Genomic DNA, 17,564 nt, shown 5'->3' on the forward strand with positions numbered 1-17,564 from the left:
CTTCTGCGCCGTGGTAGCACCTCCGCCAGTGCCTGACTTGGGCTTCATCTTGATCTCGCAAAACGATGGAACAGAATCCATATTGGTGAATTGAAAATGTGGACTTAGGATCACTTCTTGCTTGTTTGTCTGGAAAAGAATAGACGCTGTACGGTATGTGTTGTTTGACGATATTAGAGAGACTGTGGGAAGCCATTGGCTCTTTTATTTCCATCTGTCCAGGCTGCTCCTGCATTCCTCATCGGTCACATGCCCAACTAGATACGCACTGCTTCACTATTTCGAGCATATGTTGTGCGTATCTAGACGGATGCGGCTAAGACCTTTGGCTTTGGAGCCCGTTAGTCAGAGTACGGCATGTATTTAACGGGCAGAACAATTACTCTACTCAAGTCATCCTTTCAGCATCTGGCTGCTGCGGGAGAACACGGATACAAGTGTTCCGAGTAAACAGCATCCTCTTTGACTGGCCGTCAGAGACATGCAATCCAGTCTTACGACTTCAAACTGTGGCTGTCTCGTCGGGTAATACATATCTTGCTAACCGCAGGCGAGGGCGCACAAGTAAGTATGTTTCTTTTGGAGAGATGGTTCCTTTTCTTTTCCTAGGACCTATTTGTTGGGAGTTTACCATTCACCACGTGGGGCACACCGGAGGGATGAACTTGAAGAGGGGTCTGAAGGGAGAGCCATGTCAGCTGAATCTTGCCAGGCCGTTTCTTTGAATCGCTATATGTTTGTTTGTTTCGACAACTGTCGAAGTATTTGATACGCTGTCGTCTGAATTCCTTTTCGTTACACGAATTGTCTATTAGTGGACCATTCGTAAGCTGCTTTTCCATATTCTAGAAATTCTAGCCTTGATGCCCACTCCTTGTAGCATCTTTCAATGAAGACCTGTTGAAGCTTTCTTATAACATCAGAGAAGGAATGTCACCCTTCGCAGCAACGCCTAAGCCAGAGAGGCGGTTGGCGTAGTGAGCTGTAACATTAGTCGGACAATTGGACTTGATGCTTTGCACTGCGTGTCTAATGTTAGCCCCCAAACTCGACTGCCACAGCTTGAGCAACGACGGCCAACAGTACTTTGCGTCCTTCTCGCTTGCGAGTCTGCGATTTTGGTGCCATAATAAGACATAGACAGGGGAAACGGCGGAAATTCAAGTCATTGCGGTTATTTATTTTCCAATACTACTCACATCCTATTACTCCACGCCTCTTCCAGCCGACGCTGACTGATAAGCAATGGTAGCAAGTGTCGAATCGCATTACTTGGTGTAGCAAACATGTGCATACCAACACCTACTACCTCCCTTGCTCTAGAAGCGGGTGAACGGGAGCCTTCTACCAGTCAATACAACCTTTCCCAATTTCCAGAAGCAAGAAATGGCTTCAGTGTGGATCAACGGGGTACATACCATTTGCCCTTGAGGGTGATGACGACCCATGGGTTCCCGGCCTCGTCTGTCTCCTTCTCAACATTGGTATTGAAGCATATAGCGCTCATGATACCATCGCCAAACTTTTCATTCATGATGGCCTTGTAGGCGTAGCCGTAGTTCTGTACAATCTCGTACAAGCGGTAGATGAGCGGCTCGACAGGCGGCATAGGTCCCGAACGACCGCGGTCGGGAAAGGCAGTTAACTTAGGCTTCAAGGACGCTGCATCGACGCCGAGGAGTTCTGAAAGCTTCTCGACATCTTCGTCCGACGCTTGCACCTGGCCATAAAAGATGCCCGCCACAGCCACCTCGCTGCGGCCCAAGTGCTTCGCGATGGCCTCGAAGGTATGGCCGCTTTGCGCCTTGGCATCAAAGAGGAGCTGTGAGTGAGAGGGAAGGCGGTCGGCCATTGAAGGCTAGCAGTCAGGTCAGCAAGGAACTTTGCCCCCAAGTGTTGACCTCTTCACTCACATCCAGAGTTGCAAGCTTGCCGGACATGGTGGCTAGAGATATGAGTTGAGATCACAACGTGCCAAGTCAATTATCTAATAAGAAGATCGAATTAATGGCAAGTTTGAACTTCGGAAGAACGTTCGTTTGCAGTGCGGTGAGCGAGTCGGAACAAGATAGCAGGCTTCAGATGTGGCTTCTATGATTGATAGGCATGAGACGCAAGTCCAGCGATTTGTTATATACTTCGCAGGTTCCCTTTATGGGGTTGTGCGGACATATCGCGTTCGGACGTCATTCAATCAGGTCACACTCAAGGATAATGCGGGGTCATGAGCTCACGGAAACACCAGTCTGGGATGCGTCTACTGTTCGCGGTTGCGGAGGCCGACGCCGCCCCCTACGGAGAAAACACGGCATTTCGGCTTCACTCATAATGGCGCATGTCCATCTCACAAATCCCGAATACAAGAGGATGACTAAGTCGATTTGGGATTGATGCTTCATTCCCACGCCGGAGCCGAGCGGGGACGGCCCGGCCACTGGTGAGCACAGCCGAGGCTGGCTTTTCTTGGGCGGACCTGGGGATACTGGCCTGGTGCACCCCTTGAGTCTCGTCCCCTAAATGTTGTGTAATAGAAACACTACGCTCTACTTTACGCAGTTCTGAGGGCTTTTAGGAGCTGACTCGTGATGCTTGCCTCTCTCCTTGGCAGCTATAGAGATAGCATATCCGGTTTTTCTGGTCCATTCGACCGAACTTGATAGTCGATATCCCCCCCCAGTAAAAACCTCCTAATAAAACTGCGTAAACCACGGCAGACACAAATTATCGCGCTGTAAGTCCACCGTTGGAAGTTGTGGGTTGGCCGAACAATGCTGCCAGTGCTGAAGTCGAGTAGTGTCGTTGAGTGGGTATCTCCTGTGTTGTCTCGTGGTATCCGTTATACCTATTGCCAACTGTATTGGACGTGTTGACCACTTCACGTACTTAGTAGAGGTCGCATCTCCTACATAGCACTTCATGCGGAAGCAAGACGGATACTTCTGGATGATTTGCTGTTCGGAAACGCTGCGAATGGCTAGGCTGACTGCAACTTAGCCTGTAGCTTCAAATAGCAGTGGTGCGTTGCGTCGGTGCTGATAGCTCACATGGTGATATGCTGCATCCTCCAGCGTATAGTCCGTCAGGCAGGCATCGTCGAATTCGCAGTGAGTTTTGGCCATCCTCTGAGGTCCCATTCTTTTTTGGCGCCTTTGAGGTCATCCACGTTCAGAATATCAACGCCTTCCCGGATGAGTACATCCCACACGTGGTTTCTGATGCTGACGGGCCACGCGGGAAGATTCCAGTACCGAACTTTCAAGCCGCGTAAGTGGGCTTCCTTAACCTGATTTCTCAACTTCGTCATTTGCGCCTCTGTCAGGTCCCCGAACCAAACAGTACCGATTGCCTTCTTGAATGAGACACTGGTATAGTATGAGTTGGTCGGGTTAAAATCGTGGCTATCTAATTTGAGAAGAGGGGCGTCGAAGAAGGCATCTCTATAAGTAGAGTTCTCAGCAACCAGCTCGAAAGGGGTATTTCCGGTTCCGACAACAGTGATAGGCCCGTAATGAATCTTGTCATTGACGACCTTAGTCAACCACCCTCGCTCGCGCAAGGGCTCTAGTTGACGCACCACCTGCGGCCAGGTGTCGGGGCCGCCTGTCTTCAAGTCCACGAGAAGTATCATTGTTTGCACCGGATTCGCCTGGTAAATACCCCTGGGCGCCCTCTGAAAGGAGTTGTTGAGGTTCGCGTTGCGTTGGTCAAGTATTCGAACAAGGGGATCGATGTAGAGATTGGTAAAAGTGTTTTTTTCGCGAAGGGACCATTTGTTGTGGCCGACAAAAAGCTCGGTGCCAGATAGCCAAACATCGGCCTCAATGCCAATGCAACCTGCTTCGAGCGCGTCGTATATTGGACGTTTTCTCCAGTAATCGTTGTGGGAGTGACAGGGTATGGGCACGACGAGACTCGCCTCTTCAAAGCCCCCGGACGTATGGTCCCAAACTTCACTGGCTAGAAGCAGAACCAAGTTCAAGAGAATGAATGTCAATCTGTTGTGAGGCATTAGTTAAACCTAAGATATTTATTGACTTAAAGAACCTACAGCATGGCCAGCCAAACAGCGCCGCACATGAGGAAAGAGTGCTTTCGTGTCCATGGTTTCGGAATCATATGGGTAGGAGGTAGTAGGGCGTCCTCGGAAGTGTAGCTCTCGGCTGGAGTCGGCGGTGCCTCGTCTTTAGATGAGTCCCTGTACCGGGCGGTTGTGCTGCTGTCCTGGGACCAAAAAAAACGGAAACGATCGCGGACGGCGTCAATGCCGGTGTCACCAGGGTTGGGCATTGTTGAAAACCAGGGGTACTCAAGAAGCTTCAGTGCGCTCCAAGTGAGAGGTGATGGCTGTTTGTCCAAATCGGATATTCCGGTGTCGCTGGGCGCAATCGTGGGTGGCCAGTAATTTCTTACCGGGAGAATATGCCGTGGCTGCGACTAGCTGATAATTGCCTCTGGTGTCCTGAGTGTGGCAGAAGCCCGAATGTCGTAACGCGGTATATAAGTTCGTCAAAAGTTGGGATGGAGAAAAGATCAAGGTGAGGGGCCAAGCAGGGAGAAGGGGGTGGTGGTGGCTCGATTGTGCAAACAAAGAGGGCAGCAACAAAGGTAATAATGATCAAGGGAGGCACCGTTTTCAGAGAGACCGAGGTACGAAGGAGTCGTGGAGAAGAGACACCAAATATAGTAGGAGCTATCGAAGTGGCCCTGGAGCTTGTGTTGCTGCTGCTTGCTTCAAGAGCGAAAGGGAAACCAGTAGCAACCTTGTCAAGGCCATTTGAAGGTTAAAACGGCAAGCAGATCCGAGCATGGATAGGGATGACCAGGGGTCGGATGGTTGAGAACAGACTTTTGGAAGAGCCGAGGGGGTCTAAGCGGGACAAGAGCTACACGATGGAGTCTGGACAGTGTTAGAAAAGAAGGATGGGGGTGGGTGATGAAGATGAGGGCAATACGCTGTGCCGTAGGCCGTCGAATATGGAGTGTGGTTCCAGAAAATGGGATGTGTGTGTGTGTGTGTGTGTGTGTGTGTGTGTGTGTGTGTGTGTGTGTGTGTGTGTGTGTGTGAATAATAAGCGTGTGAGGTACAAGTGCGTGTTGCCTGGGTGGTTGATTCATCAGCGACTGGCGGCGCAATGAAGTGTCTTGATGGAGGCAAAATGTATTAATGCTAGTCAGCCGACGGCACCTTCAAACATTTCCAACCCCTCCATGTGCCTGGTAGATGGTGAGGTGTGAGGCGCTAAGAAACTCTGTCATGAGCTTAGCTACCTAGTCCAAAGACGGGGGCGGGGTGCCCGAGGGAATGTCTCTGGCGCCTAGGCCCGCCCAGGATGAATGAATGCGACTGCGAGAATGCATCTGAATGTAGAGTACCTGTTGTAGGCATGTAGAGGATATGCGTGCGTGTATCACACCCCTCAGTCATGCGCAGTACACGAGCAGACACATCGTGTCAGGGCTTCATATATGTGCCCCAAGGCAAATAAACCTAGAGGCACGCCCGAGGCAAGCAAGGCTCCTCAAGAAAAGTGAGGCCAGTCAGTCCCAGAAGAGGAGAAACAAGCATGGGTGGTGACTTGCGGGAGCGCAACAAGCTCCTGTTGCCGTTAGCAGTAAAACAAGAGCCCCGAACTAAGGTTAGTCGGCACGCCTCCTAAATCACCATCGTTGTACCGGAGTGCCTCAGTCGATGGCGACAGGGGTCCATCGGGGCCTGGCTCACAAGGGAGTCCCCTGCCCCTCCACCGACCGACATGCCCCCGTACGAAATGCCAACGAAACGGTTCGAGGTGACTGCACGGATACAAGTAAATGCGTTTCCAGCCCCTTTCCCAAGGTTTTGAGATACAGGGACGGATATGTACCAATAAGGAAAACATGAGGTGCCAAGACAAGTCAGTGCCGCACGGGAAGGCAAGTGATTGGGACTTTGGACGTATTGTGCTACGTCCATGCTTGGAAAAGGGAGGAATAACAATGAGCAGGGAGGATGGTAGTGTAAAAAAAGAAGAGGGAGAGAGAGAGAGAGAGAGAGAGAGAGAGAGAGGACAGGGGCCAAAGAGGGACCTAGGTACGTCTGGGCCTCCAATCAAGTCAACAGATGCACCTTCTACCACCGATACGAGTCTCTCAATGGTCCATCGTATGCCGTCCCGTCTGCACCTGTTCCTGGCCATCCCCACGTGGCCCGTGCCAGCGCTGCCTTAACCCTTTGTGGAATCACCCTGTAAGGTGGGGGGCACGCATGACATACTATGTACTTGAATGAGTTGGGTCTCGCATGGGTATTTCTCTCTTCGTTCTCCCCGCATCGCCTTACGCTAACATCAGTGAAGCTATCACTATCCAGGCACGTGGTGCAGCTCATAGGCGGATAAACCATCCAGATCGACACCAAGCGCCCCCCCAAATCCATTTCTTTTCCAAATACCTTGTCTGTTCGCGCGCGCCACGTTTTCAAGTAGATAGGGTACAAAGCTCTGTACTGTCCTCCCCTGCAGTGTTTTCCGCTGCATCACCGCTGGCTGATGAGCAGTTCACGTTGGCGTCGCACCAGACCACACTGGACTATCCCCAAAATTCCTCCTGACCAAGCGCTATGTACTATGACCCTAGGCCAAATTGGACTATTACAGATATCATCACCGCCTTGCGCCTACAATGGACACGGACACACCTGACGGTTGGCGACGTAGTGGTCGTGCGGCACATCGTCTCAGTCGTTCAGCTAGAAACACCAACCAGGTGCCATTCAGTCGCAGGTTTATGAGTGGGTGTGTCTACGACTCGACCTGGCCATTAGCCGCCCGACCGATCCCTACAGAGTATTCACCTGAAGGAGACGAGAGACATGGAATGGTCAAGGCGAATAAATACGTATGCAAACTCGTTAGACACCGAGACACGCCCGAAAACGTCCTTCAGTGTCATATTTTCAGACGATCACAATTGACTTCATCCCCTCTTCGTCAACGGCCGTTTGATAACACCGACATGCGAAACGAAAAAACACCTACTAGTTTGACCATTGCTACAGTATTTCTTTGTTTGTTAGAGACGGAATCGCGTCCTGCTGCCCTTGCTGCTACTTCGACATGGCGGCGTGTCCGTGACTGACCAAAACGATTGAGCCTGGAGTCACTTAGCCTACTCCACCCTCACCAAATTCGTCGAAATACTAGTCGCCATGTTAGCTTTTTGTTATACTTCACTTCCATTCCCTTGGGCACCCAGCTTTTGGAACCCTACTGAGTCGAGCAGAGCAAAGTACCTAGACATTCGCCTTAGGGGGGTCGAATAATGCTTAGGTGAATATGTTTCTGGTTTTTTTTTAAATAGACAAAAAAAGAAGTGTCTCGATATCGCAGCGATGCAAGCGAAAAATTACTGGCAGAAAATTTGAGGCGATCGAAACTCTGCAGGCGGGTGACTCGGTCTCAAGCAAAGTTTCCAAGCCTCTATCGGGATAAAGCCAGTTCATGTCCTCGAACTGTCATTCATCAGGTGCCAAGATGCCAGATTGTGGGATTCCCGCTTCACCCTCGACTGTGGATCGGCTCCAGGGTCCTTGCATCCAATCCCCGCACCCGGGGCAGGAAAAAACTGACCACACTCTACTCCGGTACATACCTAGTAGTTCTCTCATACCACTAACTAGTATACCAGCAGTATATCAACAAACAATTCAACATTTATCACATCAATTTTATCATACAAATAAATCAAACTCAATGCAAGGTTGCTTTCTCTACCATTCACTAAGTACCTTTTCCATCCCTGCCAATTACTTATTGTAGCCTGGCTGGCATTTGATATAGATTAAATGTGCCCCGCAAATAAGTATACTACATAGTAGACAGACCACAGGGAGTTGGTTTCATTGAGTGGGACAAAAGTCGGATGAGAGGGACACCTTTATGCTATCGGACTACTTTTCCTTATCGGTGCTGACATAATCCAAAAATTTCACTACTAGATCACCACTAATCGTGTGTATCGCAACCAACGCGCATGCCCGCCTCATTTCACCGGCGGAGCTTGACAGCGATCGTTTCCTGGACTGAATCGTTCAATTACCGGTAAAGCCACTCTAAAATGCCTCACAAGCACACAAGAAGGGATCACGATCCCGCAGCGTAGGTTTGGCCTGTTCCGAACAACATGACCCATGCTGACTCTTCGCTGCAGGTTCGATCTTCCTCCATCGCAGATCGCGAGGCCGTTGCCCGTGCAACAGAGAAGTCGGAAAGCTCTGGCCGTCGCTGCCGCCGCAAAAAATGGCAAGAACGGAAAGAACCCAAAGACAGAAAATGATGGGGTCAAGAAGAGAAAGAGTCGTAGCAAAGACGACGACGCCCCGAGAGCGTTCAAGCGCCTAATGGCGCTAGCATCCGGCAAGAAACAACGATCCGGCCTCGACAATGGCGAAACATTGAATCAAAAGAAGAAGGCGGCCAAGAAAGCCGCCGCCGCGACCGAGAAGAGAGACGAATCAGGTGGCCAGCCCGATAAGCCGGAAGTGCCAACCATCCGTCCGGGCGAGAAGATGTCAGACTTCTCGGCGCGTGTCAACGCTGCTCTGCCGCTGGCTGGTTTGGTCAACAAGACGGAAAGGGGTGGAAAGGATCCTCTTGGACTCAAGGTCTATAAAACGCGGAAGGAACGGAAGATGCACAAGCTTTATGACCAGTGGCGAGAGGAGGAGCGAAAGATCCAAGAACAGAAAGAAGAGGAGATGGAAGAGGTTGCTGAGCGCGAGCTGGACGAGGAGATCAATGGCGGTACTTTTGGCAACTTTGGTCAGACATCCGCAGCCTTCTACGAGCCCGGCCAGGACGGCAGCAAGAAGAAGAAGGGCAAGAAGGGCAAGGGCGCAGACCGTGAAGAGGACCCCTGGGCAGTGCTTAAGAAGATGCGCTCAGAGGCCAAGGTAGGACTTCATGATGTCGCGCAAGCGCCTCCAGAGCTTCACAAGGCTGGACGAGACAAGCTCTTGGTACGCGGTGCTGCAGTCGATGTATACAACGTACCAAAGTCTGCAGGTAGCTTGAGAAGACGCGAGGAGCTTCAGGGGATCCGAGACCAACTGGTTTCGTCATACAGAAAGAAGAGGGAGGAGAAATTGGCTCGTTTAGCTACTTAAAACTTCTACTTCCAAGACATAAGATACCCGAATTAATACTTTGCATTGTCGAATGAATCTGGTGTACACAGCTTAGTGCGCTGCTAGGTTTACCTTTCTATCTTCCCATAGGTGCCTGCATATCTACCTAGATATGTTGAGTGATTTCAAGGCACAATCGGCGTTTCAGGCTCGTGCCACCGATCGCAGGAAAGCGTCATACGCACTAACCTCGGGACACCAGCCCCAAATCAGCCACAATATCAGCCACAACCTGGCCTCAGCTGTCTCAGTACCTCTCTAGTGGCAAGCAGATAATACCTAGCTACCTAGGTAATGGTCTCCATATGGGGGGTCCTAACGCTGCACCTGCGTGCTGCCACTATGTTCCTTCTCTCCACCGCCGAACCCAGTAGACCTCGCCCCCGACCCAAACGCCAAAGAGGGAAGGGTGAAGGGGAAAAAAAACCGCCAGAGATTTCCGACCAACTCCGAGCACCATTTTCAAAAGTCTCGGGTTCGATTATCCCTTGTCGACCCTTCACGCCTAACTTCTGCGCATTTTTTTTCTTCCTTCAAGCCGTCCACCCAAGAATGTTAGACCGTTACCGACGGCCACAATGTCTCGCGACCTTGAGCGATTGATAGAGTCACTCATAACCGACATTTCATGTTACGGTGACCTGGGTGAGTGAATCCTGCTGCTTCACTGAGCGAAAGAGTTTGCTCTCATTTAGGCTTCAATTTTTGTCCCCCACCCGCATTAGCATTAATCTGCTTCTCGATTATGTTGTTACAAGTGCAAATAATTGTCGCATAAATCCATCGCCTCTTCCATCGTCAGGTTCAAGAAGCTTGGGTTTTCATACTTATTTCTTAGCTGGTACATGGCTTCGCTTACTGACAAGAGACGATAGGATGCACTGTGTCGCATGTACTTGAAGCTCTTGGCACGTTCTACAAAGATGCGAACCTCCGGGAAAATGTATCGGCGGCTCTCCCCTTGATGTCAACGCCCGTAGAGTCAGAACACCTACTCTGGTCGACAGCCTGGGACTGGCTAAGAGCAAGGAAGGATATCTCTGTAGGAGCGAATCGAAAATGGAACCATCTAGCTCTATCCGATGTCCTTGCTGTGCCAGACCCCGACTCTGAGGGCGGGTCAACAGCACCTGGTATATCGGGAGAAGCCCCAGGAGCAGCGCCGGATGGTTCTCAACCAAAGGAGCCATCTCAAAGTATCACAAGAAACGATATTCCGCGGAAGCGACCCCGAATCTATGTTGCCGAGGACCGCATGTGGGAAGCCATCGCTGGACACGCGCCCGACTACCGAAGAGTTCCGAGACTAGAGTGGATGGCCTTAGTTGGCATCGCATCTACGAAGCATCAGGGCATTTTGCAGGGCGATCTAGGTCGACTTGTAGGCCAAGACAAACGGTCGTTGCCCAAGAGAACAGACGCGCTTGCCGACAAAGGATATATCTCGAAGCGCACGACTCTTGTTAGGGGCACCAAGACGAGCAAGATGTGGTTAACGCGCTTTGCCCCTGCCCTTCCGACAAACCCGCTCAAGACGGCCGCCAGCCTGCACACAACAGTCGATATGTCTCGGGATACTTTGGCACGCGATTTGGAACCCGTCCCATGGCGTGATAGGTGGAACGGGGACTCAGTTGACTACATTTCTCTTGCCCAGACAATCATGGCTGTTGTCAAGGCGTTCGGAATCATCAGGTATCACGACCTACGTTGCAAGCTGGGCATTCTAGGTTTGAGATGGCAGATGAAAGTGGCGGCAAAAACCTGCCGCTTTTTTGTCCAGACTGGGGCTGTCCAGTACGTAGGTGCCACTTTATCTGGCAAGCTCTTTAAGGACTGTCTCAAATTCGACCACGACCTTACTCATGAAGACTGGGCAGCCTATCTTGCTACAGGCAAGCAGAAAAACATCTCCTTCTCAACTGCGGACTTGGGCGATGCGGACCTTGCGCCCAGTCTGGCAGACACGGATGTGAATGCCGATCCCTCAAGCCTCGAACCTGGTCCCCGTCGCAACACTAATAAGAAGCACATCAGTTCACGGTCCAGTTGGTTGCCAGATAAGCCACTGATTGCAATCGTTTTCGATAACATCTCGGCTGCTGGCGCTGCGGGTCTCTCCAATAAGCAGATAGGAGACTCTACGCTGGGATCGTCATTCCGGAGGTATTTGTCCTCAATTTCTTCGACCATCTCTCTTCCAACACAACAGCCCAACGACCTGAGGCACTTCCAAGTAACGAGCGAGATGCATCGGAAGGGCAAGTCTCAGCAATACCGATATTTTGCAAGGAATTTGCAGCAGGCTTCTACGATAATCGTTGCTGAGGAAACAGCTGATGGAGAAACCGATGACCATTCCATGGCTAACGCCGTCCATGGTGATACTTTCGCAGCACTTTTCACAGACCCGGCTCTTCTCCCTGACACTGCTCGAGCTGCCGGCGGCTTGGCAGCCCTTGCCCATGTTTCCGGTAGGGGGCTAAATGCCATGTCGAAGAGAAAGTCTGAGATATCGGAATCGTCACAAGCCAAAGGAAGCCAAGGAATGGGGCCTCATTGTGCGAAACGGGCGAAGGTATCAGAGCAGGCTGAAGATGAAGCCACGGTGGGCAGTGGCTTTTCGCGGAGGGCCATTTCAGGGCACGAATCTGAATCAACCCCTTCACTTTCTATCCGTCGCGGTACAAGAAGACAATACGCTGAAGAAAAGGCGACATCATTAATAATTACCCTCAAGATGGATCCCTCTGCATTGTCAAATATTCTAAGAGTCACACAGACGAAGGACAAAGTCGACACCTCTTCTGACCCCAAGAAGGTTATCAATACTGAGGAAATCAACGATACCACACACACTCCTTTAGATCAAGCTATTCATTCGTCAATCCTGTTAGCAGCAGAAACGCCTCCAGGAAACCCCTCAACAGGAGAGGCCACAGTTTCAATTGACGCTCTAACAGTTGAAGAGTCGATTGTTGTAGCTTCTTTGCCCTCAGGGGAAGATGCGGACATGGACAATGCTGAGGTCACGGAAGACAGCCCCGCTGGAGAGTCACCTGTAAAACGCGGAGGACGCCGCAAAAAGAATCACGCAATGAAGTCTTCGAGCCGCGGTCGCTCCAAGGTCTTCAAGTGCGACAAGTGTGGCGGGACGTGGAAAAACGACGTTGGTATCAAGTACCATCTCGAGAAATCGAAAACAGCCTGCAACCCAAACTACATCCCGCCGCTATCCGGACCTCCTGAAGCTCTGTTTCCAACAGCCAAACGTTCCACACTAGCTAAACGAGCAGTCGCCGTTCCTCGGCAGATCCAGTCTCGCCACTCAAAGTCGTCGGCCATCGCTGGAATTCCCAATGATGATGATCAGGTTATAGAACAGATGCCAGAGGATTCAACCTTGGCAATTGGTTCGGGTACTAGCATCAGGTCCTCCAAAGGCAGAGTCATGCGACGCTCTGGAGAAGGGTCTTCCAACAGATATTCAGAAACCAGGCAGGGGGCGAGGAAGGGCATGATCAAACAACGCGGGAGCGCCAATTCCGCCTCGTTTGCACCTCCGCGCTTATCTTCAACCCAGGCGTCCATGAGCGGATTAATTGATATCGCTGCTGGGGGGGTTAGAGACGTGCCGTCAGAACACACGCCAGTCCAGCCCGCCTTTAAGAGGTCACGGGCAGAGGACGCCACGAACTTTGACGAAACGCATTCCTCTGCGGGGCGCTATAGACAGTCGTTCGCTGGAAAGGATGGGTTTGAGCAGCCATCTCCACCGATGCCCAAGAGACCTCAGGGTAATTCTGGGCGGAGAGACTCATATTCAGGCTCTACCAAGCCACGCTTTGGGCGGCACACCAATCAGAACGCCAGGACGGTAGCAGTTGGGGAAGCACCCTCGTCGGGAATTAGCAGTTCCCAAGTCGCGCACGCCGAAGCACTGAAGGCTAGTCTTGATGATAACGGTGTTCTATCAGAGCTCGAGATCATGGAGAGGACCCTCTTGTATATCCTCCGTGCAAATGGCGGAGTTTTTGCCGGCGGGCAGTCATTATGGTACGCTGTCATGGCGATGTGGGAAGCTGCGTTTCCTGTCGAAGAAGCTCCGGATCATCAATGTTATAAGGATGCTCTGGCCAGATTGGCCAAGAAGAAGCAGGTAGTGGTCAGCACCCATGCCTTCAAGGACTCGAGAGGCATGATGGCAAACTACCAGCTGATTCGAATACCTGGGGTCGAAGCATCGTCCCCAGCGGGTGTAGCTATGAAAGCCAACATTGTTGCTGAGCACCCAGGAGTTTACACACCATCCGCCTTTACACCTAGATCAGGGCTTCCCGAAGAGCATAAGCACGACGCTCAGCCTGTCTTTTCCAGTCGCAGGAAATTGGTACAGGGGATTGAGGTTCTCGACGCTCCATTCTATGCCACCAAAGCTGCCAATGAAAGACCAGTCACCCCCACTGAAGGCATTCAGACCCCCAGGAAGCGCAGGAGAAGGATGGTCACGAAGGAGCAGCTTACCCACGCTGAGGACGAAGGCCCTGATGGCAAACGGAGGAAAGACATTTTCCGTATTTTCATGGATGGACGGGGGGTAGCAGGTGACGGGCCCTCCGCCTTGCCGGAAGACAAGAAATCCGGCTTTTCTCCTCGACTTGTTTTCCTCAGTCCTAATACCTACTTGGAACGAGAAGTTTCAGAGGATGTTCATCAGGCATTGATACCTGTTCGACCAGATCCAGAGCCGACGTATCCCGCAGCATTGGCGAAAGGTGGCACCATCAACGACCATAATTTCGCATTTGCTGATGCCGATGTAATTATGGGCAAAAATGGCACCTGGCCAATCTACGACGACAGCTTCTTTGAGACGAGGGACCGTAGCCTAACGATTACTGGTTGGATGCCGGACTCTCGATGGTTTTTGAGGCAAAACTTGCCTCAGAATCTGACCGAGATGATCAAGTGGCGCGGTCGGCCCAAAGCCAGCTTCACTAGCAGCAGTCAGTACTCCGAGTTTGCCGAACAGGTCGACGCATGTTTTGACTGGGAGCTGTCTACCGAGGGAATGAAGCTTCTTCTGGCCGAGTCAATTGCTCCTGATCACATATTTATCAACCATGGCGTCGGTGACCTTCCGTGCGAATGGGAGAACCCGCCACTGGAATGGGATCCTGCGAACCAGCTTAGCCCATCTGCCCTGTTCGACATACAAATATCAGAACAGACGACGACAGCGACTGACCATCTCTGGGGTGGTGAACTTGGCCGGCAAAGAAGGCGGAAGCGGCGACAGAACAAGCTAGCAACCGAGCCAAAGGAGCTTGTCGTCGGCATTGATTTGAAAGTCAGAACGCTCATACCGCTTCCTAGGGATATGGATCTGAGGGACGTATCGAAACGTACTGCCGGACTTGATGAGACGAATGAAACCATTTTAATTGCAGCGTTTGTTGTTACGAGAACACTGTTAGGGGGCGCTGATCGAATTATCGAATGGGGTCTAATGATGACCTTATTCCCTGACATGGCACTTAGCGCTATGCGGCGATTCTGGTCGAAGGCTCGAAAGGACCGGGGCACGTTCATCAACCAGCTTACGGAGCGATTCCAGGTCCAGTTCATCTCCGCCTACGAGAACAACGAATTTCCACCCATTGATTTCGATAGCTATATTGATTACGATTGGCCGCGTCTAATCAAGTGGACGGCTGGCCTGATCGAGGATTCGCAGGAACTACCAGCCAACAAGGCTGCCCTGGACCGGGGTTATTCTCTGGGCTCGGCATGGACGGACGTCACCGACTGGCGAGACGACTACTACAACTTCCAAATGTCCGTCTTCAACCGATTTGAGGCGGCAACCTCCCGCCCGGCAACCTCTCTCGTGGACAGGAGAGACGAGATAGAGTCAGAAGTAGAAACTGACGATCTTGTCACCGCCATGTCATGGCTACGCTCTCTCTGTTACACTCACCGCGATAGGTACGCGCCTCAGGATATCAGGAAAAAAATGGCGAGCATTGGGGGCGGTAACGAGGACCGCATCCAGTCCTTACTTGAGCAGGCGGTCGAGATCCTTCAAGGTCAGGGTGTGATCACGGACAGCAAGCTTAAGGCCCTCGAGGGCCGACCGTACCGTCTCACAGAGACATTTCTGCCACGGTTCATGAAGTGGACTCACGAGGTCAAGTTTATCGATGCTGCTATGTTCAAGTTGAGACTTGACGGGAGCTTTCGGCGGGGCGAGAAGATTCGTATCCCGTACGTGTTGAAAGATGGCGAGGTCATGGCCATGATGAACCTGCAGGCCAATGGGCGAGTCACCATCACCACGGTGGATGTACCGAACATTCCCCTTGGTTTCGATCCGGGCAACTATGAAAGCAGAAAATACCCCAAGTCGTACTATAACTTTGGTCTGGAGATCGCGCCGACCGATACGTACATTTACGACGAGGACCTGGACATCCTTCGACAGGCCAAGAGCGACAAGCCTCTAAAGGAGAACCATAATCGCGCGATACCGTTGTGGTCCGACTTCTTTGGAGAAATGAATATAGATCGCTGGTCTCAGGTTCTTGGTGCGGTCGCGTTTGTTATCGCGACACGGGGACCTCTGGATGTTCCATCTGTTTGCGCCGTGCTCAAGCCATACTTGCTGGAGTTCGAGGTGCAAATGGTATTCGACTGGGGAAGGCGCAACGGTGTGTTGAAGGGAATGGCACATGGGGTAAGCTGTACAGTTGGCGAGTGGTGGTGGCTGCTGATTGGAAGGCAGCGAACCAGTACGGTGCTGTAGGACAAGATTCGAGGATTGGAAGACTTCAGCAGGTGTCTAAGGTAGGCGGACGTTGTGCCAACGGGTGGTTCGCACGGCAGCCCTCGTAAGAATACATCAACATCACAAAATATCGCGTATCGAAACCTTTGATATGAAGCTAGTGAAAATGCTGAACACCATAACCAAACGCCAGCAAATAAAGCAAACACCATGCCCGTGCCGTCTACCAGGCAGGCTTCGGTGGGAAAATATGACCCGCATGCCATAATAGCAAAAGGAAAGCAGAAAAAGACTAAATCAGGGGGGGAGACAGCATAACCAGCCCTTCATCTACAAATCCAGCAGAGCCTTTAGAATCATAGCCAGTAGAAGAACGACGAGTACGACGATCGCTCGATCAATCCAGAGCGGCACGCCTTCATCGTACGCACGGGCAGCCGGAGGAACTTGCTGCCGCACACCAACATTCGGAGCCGGAGGCAGCGAGACCGTCCTCGTAGGCGCTGGAATTCCCTGTCCCGGACGAGCGAGGGGATAAGATGGCGCCGAAGGTTGTGAAGCCGGCGCCGTGCTCGCCGCTGTATTAATCTCGGGCACCGTACGAACGAAACCCTCCGCCAGCTCGGCGCTTTCCATGTCCACCGCTTCAGTCCTAGGTGTTGAAGCCTCCGATACCGCAGCCGCTGCAGTCGCTGTGTTTGGCGATGCCTGCTCACCACCCGAACTAGTCTCAGTCTTGCTCATTTCATCCTTGTAACCCAACTTCAGTTCTGACGGGATCTCCACTTCGGCCGTGATTTGGGAAGAGTCGGCGTTGGCTTTGGCAGCATCTTCGCAGTCTTGAATGATTTCAAGGTTCGTTTTGGCGCATGTTGGACATTTAAAGGTATGCGATGCTGTGGCGTGGCGCTTTCTTACGGCGTCGCTTGTCTCGAGACCGCCTAGTTGACCCCTGGGGTCCGTCTCCATGAAGCTGCGTAACCTATTATTCGTTAGTCGGGGCAATGCTCGGATGCGACAGGGACGGTGGCCTACGCTACAAGTGCCGTCCTCACGCCCCATGCAGGCTGCCATGTCTCCTCGTGGTGACCGCTGATACTCAGGCAGATCTCGCGGTTGGTCTCGAACCGGCCGCTCGGGGTCAGGAAGCGAAAACTTGGCGGGCGGAGGGGGTAGGTGGGCGGCAGCACAATACGGCCGTGATAGATGCCTTCGCTGTAGGACGAGTTGGGAGGACCTCGGAAGGTGAAGTGCCATTCAAACAGATCTGATTCTATCGGGGTGGCTGTGTAATCTGGCGATGGGGAGCTGGAGAGTTCTTGGGCCTCGCGTACTGGATGGGTCAACAGGTTAGTCAGGCATCTGAGTGAAGTGGTGGACTCTGCAGGGGATTCTCACGTATGCGTCGTATTGTAGGCGACTTGGAGTTGAATTTTGGAGTTGTCATGATGGATGACTGGGTGGTGGAAGATCCTTTGGCGAATGGCTCGCTTCCAATGCTGAGAGGCCGGTTTTCTAACAGAGTGACGAACAAGAGGATGGTAAGGTTTGCAAAATGACAAAGACGAGACCACAAGTGTGAAATTCGGACGGGTTTCGAAGCTGTAACAAGGG

At 51.8% G+C, this 17,564-nt stretch overlaps 5 protein-coding genes across 5 annotated transcripts; 2 read left to right on the forward strand and 3 right to left on the reverse strand.

The window, feature by feature from the left end:
* Positions 1–1,319: 1,319 nt before the first annotated feature.
* Positions 1,320–1,940, reverse strand: GLRG_03295 (cyanate hydratase; the record flags this gene model as incomplete). The annotated part of the gene is made up of 3 exons (XM_008093980.1): positions 1,320–1,341; positions 1,419–1,858; positions 1,914–1,940. The coding sequence occupies 3 exons, from the start codon at positions 1,938–1,940 to the stop codon at positions 1,320–1,322; spliced, it is 489 nt and encodes a 162-aa protein (XP_008092171.1).
* A 1,139-nt stretch (positions 1,941–3,079) lies between these two features.
* Positions 3,080–4,287, reverse strand: GLRG_03296 (uncharacterized protein; the record flags this gene model as incomplete). The annotated part of the gene is made up of 2 exons (XM_008093981.1): positions 3,080–3,995; positions 4,049–4,287. The coding sequence occupies 2 exons, from the start codon at positions 4,285–4,287 to the stop codon at positions 3,080–3,082; spliced, it is 1,155 nt and encodes a 384-aa protein (XP_008092172.1).
* Positions 4,288–8,094: 3,807 nt separating this feature from the next.
* Positions 8,095–9,142, forward strand: GLRG_03297 (uncharacterized protein; the record flags this gene model as incomplete). The annotated part of the gene is made up of 2 exons (XM_008093982.1): positions 8,095–8,135; positions 8,188–9,142. The coding sequence occupies 2 exons, from the start codon at positions 8,095–8,097 to the stop codon at positions 9,140–9,142; spliced, it is 996 nt and encodes a 331-aa protein (XP_008092173.1).
* Positions 9,143–9,741: 599 nt separating this feature from the next.
* GLRG_03298 (uncharacterized protein) lies at positions 9,742–15,968 on the forward strand (the record flags this gene model as incomplete). The annotated part of the gene is made up of 2 exons (XM_008093983.1): positions 9,742–9,808; positions 10,039–15,968. The coding sequence occupies 2 exons, from the start codon at positions 9,742–9,744 to the stop codon at positions 15,966–15,968; spliced, it is 5,997 nt and encodes a 1,998-aa protein (XP_008092174.1).
* A 312-nt stretch (positions 15,969–16,280) lies between these two features.
* On the reverse strand, positions 16,281–17,397 carry GLRG_03299 (ubiquitin-conjugating enzyme; the record flags this gene model as incomplete). Its single annotated transcript, XM_008093984.1, has 3 exons — positions 16,281–16,932; positions 16,986–17,283; positions 17,349–17,397. 3 exons carry the CDS (start codon positions 17,395–17,397, stop codon positions 16,281–16,283), a joined length of 999 nt encoding a protein of 332 aa, XP_008092175.1.
* Between the last annotated feature and the right edge of the window lie 167 nt (positions 17,398–17,564).

Source organism: Colletotrichum graminicola (genome assembly GCF_000149035.1).
Source record: "Colletotrichum graminicola M1.001 genomic scaffold supercont1.9, whole genome shotgun sequence".
Lineage (NCBI taxonomy): Eukaryota > Fungi > Ascomycota > Sordariomycetes > Glomerellales > Glomerellaceae > Colletotrichum > Colletotrichum graminicola.